Source organism: Lepidochelys kempii, chromosome 1 (genome assembly GCF_965140265.1).
Source record: "Lepidochelys kempii isolate rLepKem1 chromosome 1, rLepKem1.hap2, whole genome shotgun sequence".
NCBI lineage: Eukaryota > Metazoa > Chordata > Testudines > Cheloniidae > Lepidochelys > Lepidochelys kempii.
In genome coordinates this window covers 119,936,989-119,963,507 of record NC_133256.1, presented here as the reverse complement: position 1 = coordinate 119,963,507, position 26,519 = coordinate 119,936,989, and the positions used below count along the sequence as shown (strand labels likewise).

The 26,519-nt window shown below is 41.4% G+C and overlaps 1 protein-coding gene across 3 annotated transcripts in view; it reads left to right on the top strand.

Moving 5' to 3' along the window:
• The window catches only part of ATP10A (ATPase phospholipid transporting 10A (putative)), a 160,626-nt gene that overhangs the window by 78,482 nt on the left and 55,625 nt on the right, over positions 1–26,519 (top strand). For all 3 annotated transcript variants that reach the window (XM_073353100.1, XM_073353092.1, XM_073353084.1), the window contains exons 3-6: positions 11,229–11,314; positions 22,187–22,293; positions 22,392–22,523; positions 24,731–24,861. In XM_073353100.1, coding sequence (XP_073209201.1) covers positions 11,229–11,314; positions 22,187–22,293; positions 22,392–22,523; positions 24,731–24,861 — 456 coding nt within the window. The remainder of the gene's footprint in view (positions 1–11,228; positions 11,315–22,186; positions 22,294–22,391; positions 22,524–24,730; positions 24,862–26,519) is intronic.

The window sequence follows — 26,519 nt, the reverse complement described above, 5'->3', positions numbered from 1 at the left end:
GGATCCATATTTGGGAAGCTACTTCAACCATGAAATGCTCTTTTTCCTCGCAACTACCTCCTTATAGTGTTAGTCTCCTTCAGGTGCAAAGACAAGTGAGGAACGAATGGTATAAGTTTAAACGTGTACACCAGATCAGAAGCTGCCCAGAACCATTCACTGTAACAGAGCTGGAATGGACACTGGGTAGCATCAAGTGTGGAACAGCTGCGGGCTATGACAACATATCTCCAGAATTCCTGAAAAACCTTGGCCCCCATGCTTAGCTTTGGCTTGTGGAATTCTTCACCAGAGTCATCAGTGAAAGGAGGCTACCAAAGATACGGTGCACCACAAAAGTCATTGGCCTCCTAAAGCCTGGAAAAGATCCAAGTCAGGGGTCAAACTATCATCCCATATCATTATTGTCAGTGTGCTTCAAGGCACTGGAGCGCTTGGTCCTACAGCGCATACTACCCGACATGGAGAGAATTTTGAGCCCTAACCAAGACGGCTTTCGCTGAGGTGATAGCACATGCAACAAGTACTCATGCTGACCACACTTGTTGAAAATGGCTTCCAAAGAAACTTGAAAACAGGCACTGTTTTCTTCGATACGGTATGGCGCACTGAGCTGCTCGTGAAGGTATCACAGGTCCTGCTACCTTGGGTCACAGGCATCGTTGAACTGTTCCTCTGCAATAGGCCATTCAGAGTCCATGTGGGGGAGAAGATGAGTGCTTGGAGACAACAGAGCAATGGGTTACCCAGGGCTCTGTGCTTTCACCAATACTGTTCAACCTTTACATCAATGACCTGCCAACAACGGAGTCATGAAAGTTCATTTACACAGACTACATCTGTTGCAGTACCAGGCCCGGATGTTCCATGAGTTTCATGCTGCCTTAAACTTGGACATGACAAAGTTAGCTGACTACTGTAGAGTTGGCGCCTCCAGCCAAGTGTCATAAAAACAGTCTCCAGTTTGTTCCATCTTCATCACGCCAGCACAACCCAAGAACTGAAAGTTTATCTGAATGGTCAGAAGGTGAAGCATGAAGTAGAACCGGTCTATCTAGGTGTGACCTTAGACCGCACACTGAGTTACCATGCCCACCTGAAGATGACAGCAGCTAAAGTTAAGACACGCAACAATCTTCTTAACAAACTGGCAGGTTTGTCATGGTCATGCTCGTGCTCCAACTCTGCAGACATCAGCTCTTGCTACCTCGTATTTGATGGCGGAGTACTGCACACCAGTATGAAGCCGATCGTCACACACCAAACTGGTGGATATGCAGTTACATGCCTCCATGCGGATCATCTCTGGCACCCTGTGTCCTACTCCACTCTGCATTCAGCCTGTATCGCTGGGGCCTTCATGACAGCCTTTTGTGCAGTTGTGGCACAACACAGATGATGACGCACGTTGTCGATGAATGCCTGCTGACTGGGTTCAGTGGTGGCCTCGAAGAACTGCATGACGCCACTGAAGATGCCATCACTTGGCCTGACAACTATGCACATGCTAAATAAATAGAGTACTCACTACATCAAACCACTTCAGAAGCTCTTCACTAGCTCACTGCTCTGGACTTGGTTATTTGAACATTGCTAATCCTCTCACTTGCCATACAAACAATAAGTTTGTACTCAGCCATCTGTCTTGTTCACATCTCTCTGGAAGCTGTGTAATATTTAATGTTCTGCTCAAGACTTCACCAACTCATAGGGGTATATGAAAAAAAATGCTCATAAAAGTTCTACGTGTGTCAACTTCCTTGGTTAGTGGATTGTCCCATGACTGGCTAAAATTTTTTGACCAAATTGCTACTTAAGAATGGTGGAGTACTTCTCAGGAACATCAAAGTTGTTTTCCTGAATATTGAATATTGCACAGATCACTCATATTTTCCATTAGATCACTTCAGTAAGAACAGGATCTGTCCCCAAGTGTATTTGGCTTGTGCAACTATACATCCTTGTTCTCTTTAAACATTGCCCGGAGGGAAAAAAAACTAGTTATAGTAGTAGTCAATGAGGAAAACAAAGCTGTTAAATTCTGATTTACTGTTTGGTCTTTTTCCCCACCCTAAATACCATAGATCAAATGGCTTTTTTTTCCCCCTTGTGAAGTAGCAGCATAGATAAATTCTGTTGTGGATGCTAATGCTGTTTAGACATTTTAAAATGATCACTACTTTAATGTATAAACAACTGCTAAGAGTGCATTCTTCATATTTTGTATAAATAACATTGTTATGTTTCAGAGTAGCTGCCGTGTTAGTCTGTATTCACAAAAAGAAAAGGAGTACTTGTGACACCTTAGAGACTAACCAATTTATTTGAGCATAAGCTTTCGTGAGCTACCGCTCACTTCATCGGATGCATCATGCATCCGATGAAGTGAGCTGTAGCTCACGAAAGCTTATGCTCAAATAAATTGGTTAGTCTCTAACATTGTTACGTAATTCAGACTGCACATTAATAAGATGCTAGATTAATTTTATACAGTAAATGAAGTAGCTTACTGTATAAGGCAATAATATGGGCAAATATATCAACACTGAGTATGTTTTTGTTATTTCTGTAAACTTTTTGAATTAAAGTTTTGACTACTTGCATATCTTCCCTCCCTTCCCACCCCCAAAAAATCTTAAAGCCTCCATCACAGCTATTATCCTTCAAGGAGAGGACTGAATGGGATGCCCTTTTTAACCAATTAACACCAGATGCTCTGGCTAGTGGCCAGAAAAGTCACAGTTGTGTAATGTGAGGTTCTTTTCCCCCATCTCCACGTACAAGGGGTTGAGTACATTCCTCCAGTATCCTGCCAGCTCATGCCATTCTGGGGAGGGTCTAGACCAAAACCAGAAATGAAACTCAAATTTCTTATGTGGTAAAGTAGAGCAGACCACTGAACAAGAACATTTTTATAACAAATATACATCATTATTTAACATATAAAACTGTCTCACTTGGCCAGGCAATGGGCTTTGCTTCCTAAGCTATGACAATTTAGAGGTTTGCCGGCAGAATCATGCTATGTCTACACTTTGAGTGAGGGGTGTGATTCCCAGCTTGTATACACATACTTGCTCTCGGTCAATGTTGCTGATGCCCATGCTGCCACGGCTATGCTGCTGTTTATTAGGCGCAAGTGGTGTTCTCGTCCATCCTCCCCTTGGAAAGAAAAGGCTGGGGTAGGGAACGTCAAATCGTGGAAGTCAATGAATGGCTACGCAGGTGTGTCGGAGAGAAGGCTTAGGATTCTTCGACCATGGGATGGTGTTCCAAGAAGGAGGAGTGCTAGGCAGAGACGGGCTCCACTTAACGAAGAGAGGAAAGAGCATCTTCGCGAGCAGGCTGGCTAACCTAGTGAGGAGGGCTTTAAACTAGGTTCACCGGGGGAAGGAGACCAGAGCCCTGAGGTAAGTGGGGAAGCGGGATACCGGGAGGAAGCACAAGCAGGAGCGTGTGAGAGGGGAGGGCTCCTGCCTCATACTGAGAACAAGGGGTGATCAGCGGGTTATCTCAAGTGCCTATATACAAATGCACAAAGCCTGGGAAACAAGCAGGGAGAACTGGAGGTCCTGGCAAAGTCAGGGAATTATCATGTGATTGGAATAACAGAGACTTGGTGGGATAACTCGCATGACTAGAGTACTGTCATGGATGGGTATAAACTGTTCAGGAAGGACAGGGAGGCCAGAAAAGGTGGGGGAGTTGAACTGTATGTAAGGGAGCAGTATGACTGCTCAGAGCTCAAGTATGAAACTGCAGAAAAACCTGAGAGTCTCTGGATTAAGTTTAGAAATGTGAGCAACAAGGATGATGTCGTGGTGGGAGTCTGCTATAGACCACTGGACCAGGGGGATGAGGTGGACGAGGCTTTCTTCCGGCAACTCGCAAAAGCTACTAGATCGCACACCCTGGTTCTCATGGGCGACTTCAATCATCCTGATATCTGCTGGGAGAGCAATACAGCGGTGCACAGACAATCCAGGAAGTTTTTGGAAAGTGTAGGGGACAATATCCTGGTGCAAGTGCTGGAGGAACCAACTAGGGGCGGAGCTCTTCTTGACCTGCTGCTCACAAACCGGGAAGAATTAGTAGGGGAAGCAAAAGTGGATGGGAACCTGGAAGGCAGTGACCATGAGATGGTCGAGTTCAGGATCCTGACAAAAGGAAGAAAGGAAAGCAGCAGAATATGGACCCTGGACTTCAGAAAAGCAGACTTTGACTCCCTCAGGGAACTGATGGGCAAGATCCCCTGGGTGAATAACGTGAGGGGGAAAGGAGTCCAGGAGAGCTGGCTGTATTTTAAAGAATCCTTATTGAGGTTATAGGAACAAAGCATCCCGATGTGTAGAAAGAATTGTAAATATGGCAGGTGACCAGCTTGGCTTAACAGTGAAATCCTTGCTGATTTTAAACACAAAAAAGAAGCTTACAAGAAGTGGAAGATTGGACAAATGAACAGGGATGAGTATATAAATATTGCTTGGGCTTGCAGGAGTGAAATCAGGAAGGCTAAATCACACCTGGAGTTGTAGCTAGCGAGGGATGTTAAGAGTAACAAGAAGGGTTTCTTCAGGTATGTTGGCAATAAGAAGAAAGCCAAGGAAAGTGTGGGCCCCTTACTGAATGAGGGAGGCAACCTAGTGACAGAGGATGTGGAAAAAGTTAATGTACTCAATGCTTTTTTTGCCTCTGTCTTCACGAACAAGGTCAGCTCCCAGACTACTGCACTGGGCAGCACAGCATGGTGAGGAGGTGGCCAGCCCTCTGTGAAGGAAGAAGTGGTTCGGGACTATTTAGAAAAACTGGACGTCCACAAGTCCATCGGGCCAGATGCGTTGCATCCGAGAGTGCTAAAGGAATTGGCGGATGTGATTGCAGAGCCATTGGCCATTATCTTTGAAAACTCATGGTGATCGGGGGAAGTCCCGGAAGACTGGAAAAAGGCTAATGTAGTGCCAATCTTTAAAAAAGGGAAGAAGGAGGATCCTGGGAACTACAGGCCAGTCAGCCTCACCTCAGTCCCCGGAAAAATCGTGGAGCATGTCCTCAAGAAATCAATTCTGAAGCACTTAGACGAGAGGAAAGTGACCAGGAACAGTCAGCATGGATTCACTAAGGGAAAGTCATGCCTGACTAATATAATTGCCTTCTATGATGAGATAACTGGTTCTGTGGATGAAGGGAAAGCAGTGGATGTGTTGTTCCTTGACTTTAGCAAAACTTTTGACACAGTCTCCCACAGTATTCTTGTCAGCAAGTTAAAGAAGTATGGGCTGGATGGACGCACTACAAGGTGGGTAAAAAGTTGGCTAGATTGTCGGGCTCAACGGGTAGTGATCAATGGCTCCATGTCTAGTTGGCAGCCGGTATCTAGCGGAGTGCCCCAAGGGTCGGTCTTGGGGCCGGTTTTGTTCAATATCTTCATTAATGATCTGGAGGATGGTGTGGATTGCACCCTCAGCAAGTTTGCGGATGACACTAAACTGGGAGGAGTGGTAGATATGCTGGAGGGCAGGGATATGATACAGAGGGACCTAGACAAATTGGAGGATTGGGCCAAAAGAAATCTGATGAGGTTCAACAAGGACAAGTACAGAGTCCTGCACTTAGGACGGAAGAATCCAATGCACCGCTACAGACTAGCGACCGAATGGCTAGGCAGCAGTTCTGCAGAAAGGGACCAAGGGGTGACAGTGGACGAGAAGCTGGATATGAGTCAACAGTGTGCCCTTGTTGCCAAGAAGGCCAATGGCATTTTGGGGTTTATAAGTAGGGGCATTGCCAGCAGATCGAGGGACGTGATCGTTCCCCTCTATTTGACACTGGTGAGGCCTGATTTGGAGTACTGTGTCCAGTTTTGGGCCCCACACTACAAGAAGGATGTGGAGAAATTGGAGAGAGTCCAGCGAAGGGCAACAAAAATGATTAGGGGACTGGAACACAGGACTTATGAGGAGAGGCTGAGGGAACTGGGATTGTTTAGTCTACGGAAGAGAAGAATGAGGGGGGATTTGATAGCTGCTTTTAACTACCTGAAAGGTGGATCCAAATAGGATGGATCTAGACTATTCTCAGTGATAGCAGATGACAGGACAAGGAGTAATGGTCTCAAGTTGCAGTGGGGGAGATTTAGGTTGGATATTAGGAAAAACTTTTTCACTAGGAAGGTGGTGAAACACTGGAATGCGTTACCTACGGAGGTGGTGGAATCCCCTTCCTTAGAAGTTTTTAAGGTCAGGCTTGACAAAGCCCTGGCTGGGATGATTTAGTTGGGATTGGTCCTGCTCTGGGCAGGGGGTTGGACTAGATGGCCTCCAGAGGTCCCTTCCAACTCTGTTATTCTATGATTCTATGATTCTATATTCCTGAGCTACCCCAAGTATGTGTAAACAAGCTTAGAATCACATGCCTCTGTCAAAGTACAGACATAGCCTCTGGAGGGTTGACACTGGACTGTAGGATTGTCCTGTGGTTAAGACACTGAACTGGGTCTTAGGAGAACTGAGTTCAGTTTCTGGCTTTGCCTCAGGCATTCTGCAGGATCCTAGCTAAGTCATTTGATCCTTCTGTGTCTTAGTTCTCCATCTGTAAAATGGGGATAATAATATTTCCTTTCTCCCAAGTCTTTTTAGGTTGTAAGCTCTTCAGAGCAGGAGTGGATTACAGCACCGAACACAATGGGACTCTGGTCTCAGTTGAGGGCATGTAGGTGCTAACATAACACCACTGCTGAGTACTACCATGAAGACTGATATACGCTGCTGTAGGGACCCTAGACTTGCGATGTATTCAGGCTTAAATGAATCTGAATACATAGAATTCCTTGCTAAACAACTTCTCCCTTTTTGTGATGAAATAGTTTTTTAAGGGTGGAAAATAAAATCCATTGGGAGAGGAAAAACACTAGGGGGTTGCTGGTGGGGATTTTTTGCATGTAAATATATAAATTTAACCTCATATAGTCAAAATACTTATTTGTACAGCGTAAGAATTACACTCTTTGATAGAGGATCGTAGTCTTCATTTGGCCTCATTTTCCTAGCAACACCTTCAGATTGCTGTTCTTATACAAGAACATAGACACAGTTGCCTCTCACTTGCTGATGTATTAGGACCAACATAAAAAGGAGCAAAACTTTGATCAGCATGAAACCTTGTGTTAACTTAGTAGCTTCTTTATATGCATCCAAAGCAACCTCATGCAGGCAGTATTTAATGTATTTGCTCATTCATTTACAAAGAGGCAATTTCATGTCAAAACTGTCAGCATCTGTAATACAATACAGTGTATCTACACTTTCATTTCACAAGGAAAGAAAGAAGCCATTTGATTTATTTATGAGCTAAAGAGCTTTAGCAGTAAATCAAAATTGCTTACCTCAGACTATTACTGTAATTGAATTTTCCCCTATCCCGGATACTAGCTGGTTAAAGGTTATAGTGGCATATTTTTAAGGAATTGTAAGAGAACTCAAATATACAAGCAGCAGTGAAAGGTATAATTTTAGCTCCAAAAAGGAGTCGTATAGTAAAATTATACACCAGACAGGACAAAACAAATATGCTTTGTGGTACTGATGTGGAAGTCTGCTCGTATTACTTCTTTCAGATCTTGACAGGATCTTTGTTCTTGATGTAAAATGGATTTTTTTAAAGCTGTTGGCTTTGTTGGCAGGTGTTCCTGGGAGGAAGGAAACACAGTCCATAAACTTGCAATTTCTGTAAAAGTTAATGTAGCTACACAGCTTTGGAGCCGTACTCTGTTTGCTGAGTTCAGCAGCCACAGAGAGCTTTCATTTGATTAGCTTGGCCTTTGGTGTTAAGTGTCTCTAGGATTTCCTGAGAGACATTTATCAAAGGAATTAAGACTTTTTTTTAAGAGCACTGAATGAAAATGTATGCTCAATAAACTAAAGCCTGCTCAAAAGTGACATTATTGTGCGCTATAATGAAACCCCTATGAGTTGGTGAAGTCCCTACCCAGCTTAAATATTGTTTGTCCTTCCGTTTACACAGAAGGTCTGTCTACACTATGATAACGAACCTGTGGCGCTTAATCCCAGAGCCCAGGTCAGCTGATTCGGGCACAGGGCTTGGATTGTGGGGGTATAAAATTGCAGTGTAGATGTTTGGGCTCAGGCTGGAGCCCAGGCTCTGAGACCCACCCCCCCGAATCTGAACATCTACACTGCAATTTTATAGCCTCACTACCCAAGCCCCACAAGCCCAAGTCAGCTGACTCAGACCAGTTGTAGCTGTGCCATGGGTCTTTTATTGCTGTATAGATGTACCCCCTAGACTTTAAAATGGTCTGGCACTAACCCTTTATATAATTTGCAGCTAGGACAATAATGTGTTTTACTGAAATATCTTCAGTGATTTTCATATGTTGCTAGGTTGGTGTGTGTGACAGAGATTAACTCAGTTTTCTGGTATACGTTTTTTTGTATGGTGAATGATGTTGGATTGACAGTCTGGTGGACTGGTTTTTCTATTTATCCACAGACCAGGTATTATATGGGCAGTGCAAGATTTCCAGCCTGCTCCCCAATGTGTCTTAGTCTGACTTGGAGGGACGTCACCCGGTCCCCACTCATGCTCTCTGCTGATTGGCGGCTAAGGCATATAATGGGGAGTTCCCAGATAGTGCTAGTTGCCAAGGTAGTGTTTATCGTGTGAACCCTTGAACACTGGAAGTAGGAATGAGATCACCCTGAGATAGGGGACAACTGAGGTGTTTGGAAGCAGACCTCAGACTTCAAGGTTTGAAGACTTTTAAGAGTATTCTCACTGGTGAACCCTCAGTTCTGTCTGAAAAGTTGTGTACACCACTCTGAAGGTGGTTAAAGGGACTAGTAGAGGAACACATGGCCAAAGGGTTGAATGAGTAATTTATGCAGTATTCTCATCTTATCTTGGCCTGGAGTCTTGAGACCTGAATACTTCCATTGACTTCAGAAAACAATGTTTAAAAAAATATTTAAATGTATTACATAGTGATTATAAGTAATTAAGCACCTGAGTAGCTCCACTGAAGTGATGTAAAATTAAGTAGATGCTCTAATACATAGCTGGATTGAAACCTACATTTGTCCAAGGGGACAAACTCTTCGATTGTGATTTCGCAACATTCAGGGGGTATTTTACAACATGGGGTTAAGACATTTTTCCACAATATCACACAGCATTACTTTCTTCTGGACAAATATTACAATTATTCTACTGATACGACAGAGAAGGCAGAAACCCAGATTTAACTGTTAGATTCCAGGTGAATGTAAGAGTCTGGCACTTTTACTCATAAACTGACCTATTTGATGTACAAGTCATTGATTCACAATAACTACGGAACCCAGTAATGCTATTTTACAGTCACTTTTCGTAATGAACTACACTTAAAAAATTCAAAAGCCCAATCTGTTTGAGATAATACTAACAATTCTCCTCAGCCTGTATATTTTGGCTACCTGGCTCCCAATATGTGCCCAAATCACCTATTGTGTCTTAGGTTCTTTGATGCTCGCTTTATAGGAATATGTGAACCAGCAGCTTCCTGGCAGCTCACAGTTACACATTGTTCATGTTACTTATTTGTTTTTCTTGATTGCAAGTTGAATTCTGTATACAAATGTGACTCTGTCACCTGATTCTGTGGCCTGAGATGCCACTGTAGTCCTCGACCCCATCTTCTCAGCCCTGCTTCTTCTCTTGCTTCTCACAAATGTAACAGTCTTCACAAGATGTCATACTTTGGCACTTTTGAAAATCTCATGAGGCACTTAATCTGCATCTTTAGACACCTACATATTTTTGAAAAATCTAGCCCTTGTTGACCAGAAACAGTCCATTCATTCACTATTTATAGTCAACTATAGCCCTAATAAATAATTTCCTTTATTTAAGAAATCAGTTAGTTTTAAATGCAAAACATGTTTTGCTAAACATTTTTTCCCTTGTATCTGACACATGTAAGGTAGTTTTACTTAACTAATAAATTATGAGTAGGGGAGTTGGACAATAATTTAATGACAGATGTTAAAAAGTTAAAGCTTTATAACCATTAAAACACAAATTGTCACTATCATATGTGAATATATCACAAAGTAAATATCCCAAAATCAAATTCTAAGAAGTTCTCAAGCAGCATTTTTCTTATTTTGCCTATCTGTAAATTGCGATTGTTATCGGTAGAAATAGATTTTCATTGGTACAGTGAAATTGACATTTACTGATATATACCAATAAAAATATTATCTTTCCAAGCCCATGTAAAAGCTGTATTTGGTTGTAAATCAACATGTTATAATGGTTGGCAACCAATGAGAATGAATTTTTCTTTAGGAAAATAAATAAAAACTACAAATGCAAAACAAGATTAAAATCAATTATTTAAATCAAGCTGCTTGCTGATTTAAATTATTGAGATAGGGTATTTAAATCACTTTGATTTAACTCAATCCACCATGTGTTTAATACCTCATCGACAGGAAACATCTCATTTCATTAATTAAATGAAATAATTGCTCTATGATAGAACATTCTGTCTCCAACACCATAGTCGGGTAGCTGTTGGTAAATGTCCAATGACCACATGCCAACTTCAGCCTCATTAGCCAGAGTATCAAGTAGAGTTTTGAGTGCTAACTAGGAGAAAAAAGGATCCTACTGTAGGTGTCTAATTACTCTATTGGATTAATACGTCTCAGCTGGTATAAAGCAATTAAGAAATATTGCTTACATTTCAGAAAGTTCGTATTAACTTTTTCCTAGTTCACAATATATCGTCTTATAGTGTTCCAGACTTATAGTTGCTTTGTTTAAATTTGAAGTATTTGAAACCTAGTAATGATACTTTGAATATTTTCAGCCTGCTCAGACCAATTTGATCTTTCCTCTCCAACCCAAAATACATGTGCTCCTCCGTCTAACTTTTTGTTTATTTCATGCCTTTGAGACGTGTGTTCTTTTACTTTGGGGGGGTAGGAAATCATCCTTTTAACAGGAGACTTTCTAAAGCACCCAAGGAATTTTGAAGCACAAGTCTCATTGACTTTCAGTGAGACTTGGGCTGCTAAGTCATTTTTACTGAGGTGCTTTTAAAAAGCCCACCCAAAATATATTATGGATGTTGTGCAAAAAAATAAATAAATAAAATAAAATAAAGTATGCTTCTAAATTAAAGTCTTAATGAAAAGATTAAATATTTAACACTTTTATGATTCCAGGACTCTGAATTTGACCCCCTGAAGTTCACCAGTGTCATTGAATGTGAGAAGCCAAACAATGACTTAAGTAGGTTTCGAGGTTACATGTGAGTATTTCATATAATTACCTTCAGTCTTCAGTCCCTTCTCTATAAGACATTTGACTTCCAGGCTCTCTTCTTCTAGTCCCCTACCTCATTCCCTGCACAGCTTCCAACTTCTGAACCAAATGAGTCAGGAATCCTACAGACAACAGCCTCCTTCACTACACAACCCTGATTCATCCCCAGAGCAGGAGCACCTTGTACACTTACAGAGGTATCAGTTCTACAGAAAAAATAGTATGTGATCATGTAATCCAAGACTGTATCACAATGCGTACACACAAGAGAGATGAATGAGGGTTGCACAGGCAACTTTAATTCTGGCATTTCTTAACTTTGGAATGCTTTCTCTTGCTTATCAAGAATAACTGCTAAAATTGTTCTCTTTTGTAAGGTGCATCTATTTGTGGAATGCTCCGTGTCTTGGGGCAGTCATTCAAAACTCCTGCCTCTCCATTCAGATGGAGTTAGAAGTCTCTCACTTCCATTCCTGAAGATGAATGTATCGGTCAGCTAACACCATGGCTATACATGCCTGAAGCAGGGAAGTAATAGATAAGACTCCCCACCCCCCTCGCCCGATTTCATAATCTGTTTATCCACCCCAGCTTCAAAGAGTATGAGTTCAGGATGGACACTCCTTCGTACATTATCTGAACATTATAAATGCCATGGAACAGATTTTCAGCTTGTGCAAATCAGCATAGCTCCTTTGCAGCTACATCGGTTTAGACCAGCTGAGACTGCGGCCCTGTACTAGTACCACAAGACATACAGCTCATGTTAAGATGAGAGCTGGTATTACTTACTTACCTACTTCTTTGTTTTTTTAGTTTGAGTATTTTTTATAGTACAGTTTTGGGGTGTGTGTTCCCCTCGAGTTTTCCTTTGAGGTGAGTTTCCTTGCCTTTGGGCCCCTGTTTCCTTGCAGCCTTTCCTAGCAGGTTATGCCAAAAACCCCAGGATTAAAGCCCTGCCAGACCGGCCACAGGTCTTTCCCCCTCAGTGACAGGCATTCCAGCTGCCTCCACTGCCTTGGAGAACCCCACATCTTACGGCAATATAAGGTTTGCTCCAGCTTCAAGAGCAGATCTAGGAAGCTGAAAAAAGACAGACTGAAACTGCTCCTCATGGAGTGCTCACTGGGACCCATGGGGTCCGATTCAGCCCCTGTACCTCCGGCTCAGCCACTCAGAGCACTCCAGTGACTCCCTCATCTCCAGCTTTGGTAAGCCAGGACCATGGAGCAACTTCGGGCACTCAGACTTAACTTAAAGACCCCATGCCCTGAGAGACCGTCCAAGAGAAGTGAAAAATCACCACCAAGACCAAGGAGCAAGGAGACCTCACATCCCAGTATAGGCACTGCTGAGGCTTCTCGATACCAAGACTTCAGTGACGAAAGACATCTAGTAAGCTGCATGCCAGAAAGTCTTCGCTCATATTTTGAAACACTAACAATTCTGCATGCAGCAGCACATTCAGCAACAAGTAAGCTGGCCTGTTCCCTAGCAGAATGCCAATTTATTACCAATACTGGTGGTCAGTACACTGTATGCAGATCAGCATACTAGTTGGCACAATGAGCCATTAAAAAGTACAATAAAATACATGGCGGCTGGCCTGCCCCCCAACTTTCTCAGTGTTGCAGATGTGAAGCATTACTGAAGCTGACCTTTTTACTCGCAGTCATAAACTGCACTGAACATACCCAGTCGACTCCACTCAACAACTTGATTTAATCACGGCCACAATTTCTGCTCATCTGTGGATCCCAAAAATCATGACTCGGGCCGCAGAAATCATGAAATTTGCCTAAAAATACTGAGATTTTGTTTTAAAAATACATGGGGGCAGTATGTGCTTTCTGGTTTTACAGCTTTGCTCTGGAGCTATAGGGGCTAGAATTATTTTTAAATTTTAAATAAAAGCTGAAAACCTCACATAATCACATGACTCCAGAAGCCTGGGGCTTTAAGAAACACCAACTATAGTGAGAGTCAGGGGCAGCTCTACCAATTTTGCTGCCCCAAGCTGCCGAATTGCTGCCGCACCCGGAAGAGCAGTGGAGCTGCCGCCCAAAAGCCGCTGCAGCGGGAAGAGCCCTATTCTGAATGCCGCCCCAAGCACCTGGTGAGAGTTGGTAATCTCATGTATATATAAGAGAGTGTTGTAAACTCGCAACATACAAATGTATCTAAAGCCATGGTGCAAATCAGCTTTGCCATCATAAAAAATAAATAAATGTAAAGCTAGTGATGGGGGACATCCAAAAGTTAGAAGTGCATTTCAGAATAAAGTTTTGATGCCTCTTTCTCTGTGGCCTGCTGCAATCAACCTTCCCCAGCAGAACCTGCCACACATCTTCCTCCGAGCAAATCCCCATCCCCTTTATCTGTTATCACCTTGCGTGGAATAAACTGGTGGTCTGCTACTCCCCTCCAGAGGCCCCCTCTCCTCTCTGTTGTTTTCAAAAAGAAGGCCACTGCCTCCCCTCCCAAAGTCAGCATGGTCTCTGGTGATAGTGCTCCCCGCATATGACATCTGGGAATCTGCTTAAAAGGCCTTTGAGGCAAGCAGACCCCCATATGCCCTGGTGAGTAGTTGCTAGGGAAAGCTCAAGGTTCAAGCCAATAGAAAAGTAAGAGATGCCATGATTTTCCGATATTTTTTTCTTTTGGCTGAATTAGAAGGCGCACACGCTATCCGGACACTCTCGCTGGTAAATAAGTCAAACTGACTTGTGCTAATCCTCCTGACCACAAGGGTTAGGCTCAGCCAGTCAAAGATCCGGAAAATATACCAAGTGGCTTCGTCCGTTTGACTTCTACCATGTAGTCAATTCAAGTTCAAAATTAGAAATACACTATTAAAAGCTGCTCAAAGTATTCAGACCCAGATAATGCAAACCCTTCCCTGCCCAGTTTAGAAATCTTTATCAATACGAACAGTTTTGTAAAAAACAAAAACAACAATAAACACTGCACGGTTGTGGAAGATCTTCATATTTTAAAAACAGACAAATTCAGAGAGATTTTAATTTCACACTGAAATCTTCATCTGGCAGTAGCAGCAGGAATCACAGGCATGCCGACATTTTACAGGATTGCTGGATATTTGTTTATAGCCCTTCAACTATTGAGAAAACAATGACAACCCCACAACTTATTTTTCAGGATATCTGAAAAACATGGGGTTGGAGGTGAGAGGAGGCATTTTCTATCTTTTTGTGTGTGTGTTGATATAGTATTGATACATCACCCTATTGATCCCACTCTAGCAAATGGGATACAAGGCAAACAAACAGGAAAAGGCAGAAGTTAGTTGGAGACAGGCTCTGTTAAACACGACTGTTTCCATGCAAATACCTTCTCAATTATGTACTGAAACAATAATTAAATGCAGCTAGTGTAGCCATTTCTCATACTAGGTATGTGCATGTTCTCTAGGTGTTTATATGCCACATATTTTGGGATGATGTCCATGTGAGAAATTGCAGAGCCATGAAACATACTGTATTTATCAAGCACTTCTGACCATCTCACCTACACTCTGCTCTCTAATCCATTCTCCTACAGTCTAGTTCTAACATTCCAAATTTCTGAGCCGCTTCAAAAAGTCACCATTTAAAAAAAAATACTCCCAGAGAAAGGTTTCCTTCTTTCCCTCGAAAATCATATTGGAATGAGTCCCAGGAAGGGGAAAATTCAGTGCTGAACCAGTGCCAGGTTAAAGGTTCAACCCTGCAGAGATAGAAATGGGAGCTCAGCCGTCTCCCCAGTGGACCCACAGCATTTGTGTTTCACCTGGGAAGGCTAGTTCTCAGACCTATCTAATTTACAGAGCGCTGGTTTTGAATTTTTTCCATGCACATCCCCTAGTTTGTAATTTTCTTTCCCCAAATTTCCGTGTCTAAATAGCTTATCATTTTTCTATGTACCTAGTTAGTGGATCATTTGTAGGATGGGGCGGGGAAAAGTGCAGGAAAATAAATGTGTTGTATTTTCCCCAGCTCCTCTCTCCCATGGCTTAGTTTCCTCCATGTCATTTTCTAAGAGTATGTAGAACACCAGTGGATGACTGTGATTTACTTTGTTATGTACAAATGCAAATTAGTAGCAAATGCTATTTGTTTAGCGATGAGTAAGATGGGGAAAAGTTGCCATACAATTCAATACTCCAGATGTGGCCTCACCAGTGCTGAATAGAGGGGAATAATCACTTCCTTTGATCTGCTGGCAATGCTCCTACTAATGCAGCCCAATATGCCATTAGCCTTCTTGGCAACAAGGGCACACTGTTGACTCGTATCCAGCTTCTCATCCACTGTAATCCCCAGGTCCTTTTCTGCAAAACTGCTGCTTAGCCAATGGGTGTCCAGTCTGTAGCAGTGCATGGGATCCTTCTGTCCTAAGTACAGGACTCTGCACTTGTCCTTGTTGAACCTCATCAGATTTCTTTTGGCCCAATCCTCCAATTTGTCTAGGTCACTCTGAACCCTCTCCCTACCCTCCAGCTTGTCTACCTCTCCCCCCAGTTTAGTATCATCCGCAAACTTGCTGAGGGTGCAATCCATCTCATCATCCAGAATGAAGATGTTGAACAAAACCGGCTCCAGGACCGACCCCCGGGGCACTCCGCTTGATACTGGCTGCCAACTAAACATTGAGCCGTTGATCACTACCCGTTGAGTCCGATGATCTAGCCAGATTTCTATCCACCTTGTAGTCCATTCATGCAATCCACACTTCTTTAACTTGCTGGCAAGAATACTGTGGGAGACCATATCAAAACTTTGCTAAAGTCAAGGTATATCTCGTCCACCACTTTCCCCATATACACAGAGCCAGTTATCTCATCATAGAAGGCAGTCAGGTTGGTCAGGCATGCCTTACCCTTGGTGAATCCACGATGACTGTTCCTGATCACCTTCCTCTTCTCCAAGTGCTTCAAAATGGATCCCTTGAGGACCTGCTCCATGATTTTTCCAGGGACTGAGGTGAGACTGACCGGTCTGTAGTTCCCTGGATTCTCCTTCTTCCCTTTTTTAAAGATGGGCACTATATTTGCCTTTTTCCAATCATCCAGGACCTCCCCCAATCACCACGAGTTTTCAAAGATAATGGCCAATGGTTCTGCAATCACATCAGCCAACTCTCTCAGCACTATCGGATGCATCAGGTCCGGACCTATGGACTTGTGCATGTCCAGCTTTTCTAAATAGTCCTTAACCTGTTCTTTCACCACTGAGGGCTGCTCCCTTTCTCCCCATACTGTGCTGCCCAGTGCAGCAGTCTGGGAGCTGACCATGTCTATGAAGACAGGGGCAAAAACAGCATTGAGTATTTCAGCTTTTTCCACATCATCTGTCACTAGGTTGCCTCCCCCATTCGGTATGGGTCCCACACTTTCCCTGATCTTCTACTTGTTGCTAACATATCTATAGAAACCCTTCTTGTTACCCTTCACATCCCTTGCTAGCTGCAATTCCAATTGTGCTTTGGCATTCCTGATTACACCCCTGCACACTCAAGCAATATTTTTTTACTCCACCCTCATCATTTGTCCAAGTTTCCACTTCTTGTAAGCTTCCTTTTTGTGTTTAAGCTCACTGAAGATTTCTCTGTTAAGCCAAGCTGGTCGCCTGCCATATTTGCTATTCCTTCTGCACATTGGGATGGTTTGTTCCTGTGCCCTCAGTAAGACTTCTTTAAAATACAGCCAGCTCTCCTGGACTCCTTTCCCCCTCATGTTATTCTCCCAGAAGATCCTGCCCATCAGTTCCCTGAGGGAGTCAAAGTCTGCTTTTCTGAAGTCCAGGGTCCGTATTCTGCTGCTCTCCTTTCTTCCCTGTGTCAGGATCCTGAACTCAACCATCTCATGGTCATTGCCTCCCAGGTTCCCATCCACTTTTGCTTCCCCTACTAATTCTTCCCAGTTTGTGAGCAGCATGTCAAGAAGAGCTCTGCCCCTAGTTGGTTCCTCCAGCACTTGCACCCTAAAGTTGTCCCTAACACTCTTCAAAAACTTTCTGGATTGTCTGTACACTGCTGTATTGCTCTCCCAGCAGATGTCAAGGTGATTGAATTGCCGTATGAGAACCAGGGCCTATGATCTGGAATTTCTGTTAGGTGTCCGAAAATGTATCACAGACCATGAAATCTGGTTTCCCTCCATGAAATCTGGTCTTTTGTGTGCTTTTACCCTATACCAGTGGTGGGCAATCTGCAGCTCACAGGCCACATGCGGCCCATCAGGGTAATCCACGGACAGGCCATGAGACCGTTTGTTTACATTGACCATCCTCAGGTACGGCTGCCTGTAGCTCCCAATGGCTGCGGTTCACTGTTCCCAGCCAATGGGAACAGCGAACTGCGGCCACTGGGTGCTGTGGGCGGCTGTGCCTGCGGATGGTCAATGTAAACAAATGGTCTTGCGGTCCGCGGATTACCATGATGCCCACCACTGCCCTATTCTATACAGATTTCATAGGGGAAACCAGCATTTCTCAAATTGGGGGTCCTGACCCAAAAGGGAGTTGCAGGGCGATCACAAGATTATTTTAGCAGAGTTGCGGTATTGCCACCCTTACTTCTGTGCTGACTTCAGAGCTGGGCGGCCGGAGAGCGGTGACTGTTGGCCAGGGGCCCAGCTCTGAAGGCAGCGCCCTGCCAGCAGCAGCACAGAAGTAAGAGTAGCAGTACCGCAACCCCACCCCCCCACCATTACCTTGCGATTACCCCTCCCAGCCAACTCCTACAATTACAACACCTGAAATTTCAAATTTAAATAGCTGAAATCATGAAATTTACAATTTTTAAAATCCTATGACCATGAAGTTGACCAAAATGGACCACCAATTTGGTAGGGCCCTAGTTATAACCGTATACACAAGTTTGTAGTGAACAGTGTATATATATTGCAGTCCGCTGTCATTAACATCTATAAAGAACTTGTGTGGGATATAAAATCACAAACCAGAGCTATTACTTCTCCAGTAGATTTGTGAAAAACAAGTCCACGTATTAACAGGGAAGTTAACTACAATTTGAACACTTTACTGGAAACTTAAGCTAATATCCTGGTAATTCAGAGTCAAGCTGCGGGAGGATTTGGTCTTAAAAAGCAGAGAAGGCATAGTACTCAGAATAGTAGGATTACTGCAGTCCATTGTGGATAATTTAACAAATTATTCTCCCTTGAGTGTATAAATCTTTTATACATCCCAAATACTCAGACTTCTAAGCTGGCAGTGAATGATTGCTGCTTATTGTGCTGAGCACAAACTTAGGAAGTCCATGATCAAGGGATGGGACAGTGATGAGAGAGGACAAAAGCAGAATTTTTGTAACTCAGAAATCAATAAAATGAAAACATGTTCTGCTATCTTAGAACTGCTGAGGGGAATTCTCTACTAGAGTGTCAGAAACCATTTGTGCTTCAAAGTTTCAAACTCAAGGTAATCTTACCAGTTTCTTTTCCTTCTTTCCTCAGTTCTGGTCTCTTGCCAGATATTGTTACTGCTGTATCTATAACATATCTAAAATCCAGACCTTCCCACTGCTAAACACTTGGCAATACCATGGTTCTTTCTCTCACCTGGTCATCTAAATCAGATCGCAAACTCTTTGAGGGAGGGAGTGTGTTTTCTTTTTATTCTGTGTAATGCTCTGAGTAGCCCCTTACTCTGAGAGTCATCTCAGTGTTTCCACAGATTAAGTGTTGCCAATTCTGGTGATTTTACTGCTAGTCTCATGATATTTGGTGTGGTTCTTAAAGCCACAGCTCCTAAAGGCATGTGATAAGGTTAGAATGTCAGCATTTGTTTTTAAAAAGCGTAAGTTTCTAGCACACAAGGTTGTGAAGAAAAGCATGAACACATGACCCAAGTGCATCTTAAAGGCTCATAAACCAAAGACAAATAAAAAGAATTTAAATGAAAAAAATCACGATGTTTTAGCCAATTTCATGATTTGGGGGGCCCTCGTTCATGGTTTGTTTTTTTTAAATGCTCAGGATTGGCAATACATGGTGTTAAACTGTACCATACTTAAGGGTAGCAAAATCTACTACATAAAATAACATATAGAAAAATAAACATAAAAATAAAGTTTGAGGCTGCAGCAACAGTAGTTGGATATCTTAGTTTTATTCTAGTGCATTCAGTTTCTCAACATTTCTCTTTATTAGCTCTGCATTCCAATTTGTTTTGAAAAATTAAGAATTCTACTTTCAGTGCTATTTATATGAATGCACAGTAGTTAAAATATTTCCAATTTTCCTTCACCAACTGCTCTGCAGCATTAAGATACTGGAGTCTGTTATGTGGAATTTCATTCATACTCAGCAGGTCTATAAAAGTTATTTGACTTTTCTTCCCCCCCTCCATCCCCTTAGCAATGTTACAGTGCTACTGATGTAAGAAGTTATTTTTTTATTCTTAGTATTTCCCTTGTGGCAATCCATTCTCCCAAGCATTTTCCCCCTGTTTCTCTGATGTAATTGCAGGTTTTGTCAATACATAAATAACAAACAGTAGTACTCAGCTAGGATAGACGTTATTTTGTTTACTAAGAGTTTCTCATATATCCTGATGCCCCACTTTTTTGTCTGTTTGGCTTCAGTGGTCAGGCAGTTGTTTTTAGAGGCTGCTATTATTACCACTTAGTGGTTAATTTGAAATATCTTAGACTTATTATATTTACCTGGATACAAAGAACATCCAGATTTCCACATATCCCACGCTGTGGAGAAAACTCGATGAAACCCAATGAGACTGTTTGGGATTGCTAGAGGTACAGCTGTGCACAGAAATGCAGATGTAGAAAACTTCCTGATTTCTGTGCAGGTCATTGCAGAGAAGAAAAGAGTGTTCACTGAAGAACTTTTTTCATTTTGTCTCTTCGGTGGTGAAGTTGTTGCATGATATTGGATTGTTTACTCTCCATCTCCTGGAAATGTTTACTGCTTTCAATTAAGCTTTTTCTCGAGTGCATTGTATGCTTTTACAAAAGGATTTGGGGATGGGAAACATCCGAAGCAACTTTCAAACATGAGAGGGGTACAGAACACTGAACCTGTGTGCTAGCTTGGTTAAAACTTTAAAAAAACATAATATGGTAGGGTTGACTCTGCTATGGCATGCCAATTCAGTTCAGAACAGCAGTACTAGTTGCCACTAGACATTAGAACTAGAATGCCACTAGACATTCTTCAGTGTGTGGTGGCAGTTACAAAGTTTACGTACTTGTGGGCTTGGCTTCCGGGGTCAGGATGAAGTATTAGGCTCCAAAAGCTATGGAAGAGATTTGGGGATTTTTGAGCTAATATTACCATTTGATCCATGTCTGGCTGACCACCTTGCTAAATTTCGAGAGAAGAGGAAAGCCATCCTACCTGCCCTCAACTGTAGGTGACAAATTCATTGAATTGATGAGACAGAAAATTAAAACCACCATAGTAAGAGAATTGCAGCAAGCCAAGTATTTCTCTGTAATTGTTGATTCACCACCTGATGAAGCGCTTGTAGACCAGCTCACATTCATTTTCTGATTTCTCATTCAGAGGGCCAAATAATTGGGTTTCAGCCACTTGAGAACCACACAGGAGCAAACCTGGCTAAAGCTGTGCTGGCTATAATAAATAACCTAGGTTTGGATGTGTCTTAACAGCTGTGGGCAATTGTATGATAATGCTAGTGATGCAACTGATTGTTACAATAGTCCGTAGGCCCATCTGTCACAGAGAACCCACCAAAGGACTATGTGCCATGCGCTGCACATTCCCTAAATGTAATTGGAGTCAGCAGTGTTAACAATTGCACAGATGCACATATTGATCGAAAACTATTTTCCACAAATGCTGACACAAGCCAGAGATTATTGATTCTCGGCTGTTCAACTGAAGAAGAGCTCTAAGTTGTCTCTTTCACCAGCAGAAGTTGCTCCAATAACCAATTACCTCACCCACCTCTGCTCCCCTGTAGTGAATTCATTATCTTTTTTCTCTGTCAGTGCTTGCATGGAATAGCTAGGGCATTTAACGTCTAAATTCACGTACAATATCAAGCCAGCCGTGTTTTCTGGGAACCTGTTAGCTGTGAATTTTTAATTTTTAGCTAAACATATAATTGTTAATGTCTGGCGAAGATGCTTGTGTTGTTCCCGTATGCTGTTAATTCTTTAAATGACATGTTTTTAATCATCTCAGGAAAGTTTAAGTATTTTATAACAAGGTGGAGCTTCAGGATATTCTGTGCCTAGAACCCCAAGAATTCTTAATTTGATCCTGTTTAGCAGGCAGTAAGGAGATCAGAGTGAGGGGGCCAAAGAGAGTAAGGGCAAGTAGGCTGTGGAGGGAATGGAGAAGAGCAAGGAAAAAGGGATCACAGAGTTCCCAGAGACAGAATTGGGCCAAAAGGACCCAGGGAATTCAAGAGATTGAGAATTGGAAAGGGGAAAAGAAAAATTCACTGGTTAGAAAATAGAAAAAAAAACAGAGAGATACAGGATACTTATACAAATATTTTGTAGAATTCTTCAAAAATAATCTTTATACTACTCTAAGTGCAAAACTCAACTCAGGAGTACAGCCACAATTAGAACCTATATAATTATAAAGTACATGCCATTTCTTCTTTATAGAGCAGTCAGTAAGAAATATGTAGTGCAATCATCTTGCTCTCACTTGTGCACGTACATCCTTCCCCTTCGCTTCCCTTTCATTGGACCCAAATATATCCTCCATGGAATACCTGTGGTGTCAAGACTGCTTGTGAATCCCAGAGTCCTTTGTCCTCAGGCCAGAGAATGGGGATCTGACTGTTTAAGCTTTGGGGATAATCTGTGTCGAGTTCTGTTATTAAATCTTTTGCAGTGTACATACAAGTGGGAAAAAGGATGCACTATATAAAGAAAACCTTTTGTTGCGTGGATGTACTGTTAGGAACACAGAAGAGGTTACAGGGATAGTAATCTATGCAGGTAAAAGACAGCTTTTCCTTTGACTTTACATGTTCACTTGATAGTTTCCTTAGACTGTCAACAAATATCTATATTATTTAATGTAATTGCTATTGCAGGGCACGAGACCAAAGCTTTGTTAAATAATAGTGGACCACGTTACAAGCGCAGTAAGCTTGAAAGACAGATGAATATTGATGTCCTTTGGTGTGTCCTCATACTTATAGTCATGTGTCTATTTTCAGCCATCGGTAAGTCCTCTTTAAAAACAAAAGTTAAGGACCAAACTCTATCCTAAGAGTCACATGCTTTGCTTTAAAAATTCGAAAATGTATATCTTCTGTCTCTTGATTCGTGTAGCTACTTCTTTTCTATGTAAAGTGTGTTGTTGTTTTTTCTGGTAGGAAACATCAGCTTAGTACATAAGCACATCCAAATAGTAATCTTTTAATAACAATCAACTATATACCATTACAAGACCAAATCAGACAACTATTGTGTCAGGCTCTGCCGCCTTCAGTAGCAATGAGTCGTGCCCTACTTCAAAAGTAGTATCTTTGAAATCAACTCATCATGACTAAGGGTGGCAGAATTTGGCACATACTTAGTTGCCAAGGTAATATATGAACACGGAGTAAACATAACTAGTACAATACCATTCACCTAGCTCTATTAGATGAAAACAGGGACTCATAATATACAATATTAACCCACCATACTTAAGTATCCAAACTTATAATATTAAAAATTGTATAAAGTCCGAATTCAAAGGGCAAGTCAAAGAAAAGACTACCATTGATTTCAATGGAATTGTTACTGGCATCAAAAATTTTAACAAAAATAGAGGGGCAGGGGTAAGTTTGTTTGGGTTCTGGTTAGAGTGTGTGTGTATGTGTGTATTGGTCTCTGACTGAGAATTTGGTGTAAAGGTTTGTATGCAAAACATTTCTTTAGCTGTTGCTTTTGAATTCCATATTTTGTAATGTCTGGGTTTTGTTTTGGTTGTGTGTAATACATAAGTTCTGGAATTTTTCTTGGCAACCTTAAATGTATTTTACCAAAACTTCTGTGTTATTTTAATACCCTTAATTGTGTCTTTTTCCAGCTGTTGATACCCTCTTTAAAGATGAAAGTTGAGGGCCAAACTATTATTATGCTCTTTGTTCCCACTGAGTTCAATGGGCACCTCGCATATCCAAAACCAGCATTTCATCCTAAGGATTTCCAATTTGTTTTAGAGTAGAATCCTAGTAACAGAAGTGGGGTTTTTTTCTTGTTGTTTCTTTTTTGCCAATTGTTAAAATGAGTTGTGTATCCCCATAACTTTCTTATCAATATTGTCTATAAAATATTAACTAAAATGAGAGGCCAAGATTTGAAAAAGTGACTAGAGATCTGGGAGTCCTCAATTTTGGGCTACCCAGCTTGAATCACCTTGAGAAGGGCTGGGGTTTTTCAGAGTGCTGAGTACCCACCCTCTGAAAACCAAGCCCTTTTAAGATATCTCGATAAGTTGGGAATTAGTGATATCTAAAATCACTAGGTCTTTTGAAAATCAGAACATTTAGTAAAAAGAAACTTGATATAGTCCATTGCAAGTGCAGAATTTTTAGTATTTTTACTCTAGATTATTAAAAATAGCTATAGACATATCAGAGCATAAATAATATAAAGCTTTGCACTGCTGCAAAATATTTAGTGAGACAATGTCATTTTTATGTATCGTTATTTCAGTGTGGAACAAGGGGCAGTTTAGAAACTTGATAGAGGTGCCTTACAAAGGATTTTTTTTAATGGGCTTTACTTCTTTTTTGTTGCTTTATGACATATAAAGAATAGGGCCTGAAAGATTGTTAGGTTTTGGGGAGGAGGTAGGTATTAAGGTTTTGGGTTTTTTCAGCTTATTTTTAAAATGAATATCAGAAATATCAACTCAGGTCTTTCCTGGCTGGGATGGCAGGACCTGATATATGTCTCAGAGGATATGTTTAATTTTTCTCACACCCTAATTAAAAGGGTGGGACTGCCATATCTTTGGTAAAGACATCACTGCTCCAAAATTTTAATACTTTCCTTGCATTAAATAGGAACTAACAAAGAAAGACAATAAACAAAGAGATTGAAATAGTCTGACTAAAATCTCTTCCCCTCTTAGTTGCTCAGCTTCTATTCCTTTGACTTTTGTGATGGCCACCTTTTCACTAATTCTCCAGTCGTCATGGTGTCTTCCAGGGCAGACAGGACTTAAGTTTCCAATGTAGAAAATGCATATTAAAAAAAACATTTCAGGTCTTTTTCATAAATCATAACAAAGTAGGAAAAGGCAAAAGCCCCCCTCCCCTTTTTTTCTTTTGCAGATCACTTTTAAGGACAAATGCATACAAAATAAACCAATGCTGTGGGTTTTTTAATTTCTTGATGTTCATTTAAGTTTTTGTCTATTTAAACTTTTCTGCAGGTCATGGCCTATGGGTGTGGCAATATGGTGAGAAGAAACCAGTTTTCGATGTTCCCGGGCTTGATGGCAACTATTTATCCCCAGTTCTAGCTGCAGTGTATTTATTTTTGACAATGATAATAGTTTTTCAGGTAACAATGTAGTCCACACTGGTTCCTGTGTTCACAGTTTACTGATTTTAATAATTATATATCGAGAAAAGAGAGCACAACTTCTCCCACCAAGGAACTTGAGGAGCTAATTAAGTGTTTAAAATACAATACAATTAGATACCATACAATTAAAGCATGAAAAATGAAGAATAAAATATTATGTAGCCAGAAAAATAAAGGAGCCTCATTAATGTGCTAATGGTGACCAAAATGAAAAGAGCTCTGAAAAAAATCAGTGGACTGATGCTCCAAATTGTCTTCCCTCCATTGCCTTTACTGGAGCTGTGACAATTCACACCTGCTGAGGTTCCGTCCCAAACATTCCAGGTGTGTTGTTTTTTTAACAAGCAAGATGGGTTAAGATGAGGAGGGTGCCTGTCAGGGAGCAGCAAACTTCACACTCTGTGGGATGCCATGCTGCAAAAGCTCAGTTACCTGCCTACCTTGGAGGACTACTTAGAACCTTGGTGGTGTTGGAATGCAGGTACCTTACCAGGACAAGGTTAATGCTGGAATTTAACCCTTTAATGGCCCCAAACTATTTAGAATTTATACAGGAGGTAAATGACTAGAGTTGTCATCATTCAGTTCCTATGCACAGGAGGTGAATATTGGGAGGATGCAGGTCTTCTGATGATGAGATCTGCTATATTGTTGAATACTGTGGTGTGTCAAGAGAAGTGTGGATGTCTATGTCTTTGGGACATGTAAAACTAGAACTGACAGAGCACTAGAAAATAGCATACTAGTGAAGGGAATGATCTTGCACTGAAGAGGCATGGATTAAATAATGGCCTTTGCCATTATGATTTTAATGTATTAAGAGGTTTTTTTCTATTAAAGAAAACTCAGAACAGATTTACTTAAGTATGCAGCCTTTACTATAGGTTTTGTTTAAATAACCACACCTGGTACTTACATATTAAATAACCTGGTACTTACATATTAAATAACCACACCTGGTACTTACTTGCGATTCACTCCACTAGTCTAATTGACCAAGCCTAATTTTGTATATAACCAGAAATTTCAGCACTGAAAAACATCTGCAAGGCACATTCAACTAGAAATTATGTCTTTTGTGGATTTTTGAAAATCCCCAAGAAACTGCTAAAAAAAATTTTCAGGAAAACTCTCTTAGCTTAACACTTTGTTCAGCAATTACAAAGTATGTTCTTCATTCAGCTGAACTGCTGCTCAAAAACTGCAACTGACAACGTTGCTTTCTCTGCAGAACCTTCCACCAATCATTCATTTTACCTCTGCTGTTCCTGGAAAGCTAATTTAGTGAGAGCCTGTTATTTACACAGATAAAATTTGGGAGCTATTCATCCATTTTTTGATGCAAGATATTCTTTTGTATTTGCAGGATTCTGATTGTATTGTATGTTCCTCTCCTCCCTCCCTTCTTTTCCTTTCCTAGCTTCTTTCAAGCTCATCTTATTACCCTGAAAAGTTTGCTTCTCTCCAAGCCTTGATAATCACATTTCCAGACATAATTATGGATTTCAGCTCTACAGTTGCACCAGAGGCTTTTCTAATCTGTCCAAGTAAACTCTTTGCAAACATTTTAATTACTTTACAATATTGAATCTAAGCCTATTAAACTCTTTAAGGTACAGTATAGTACATACACT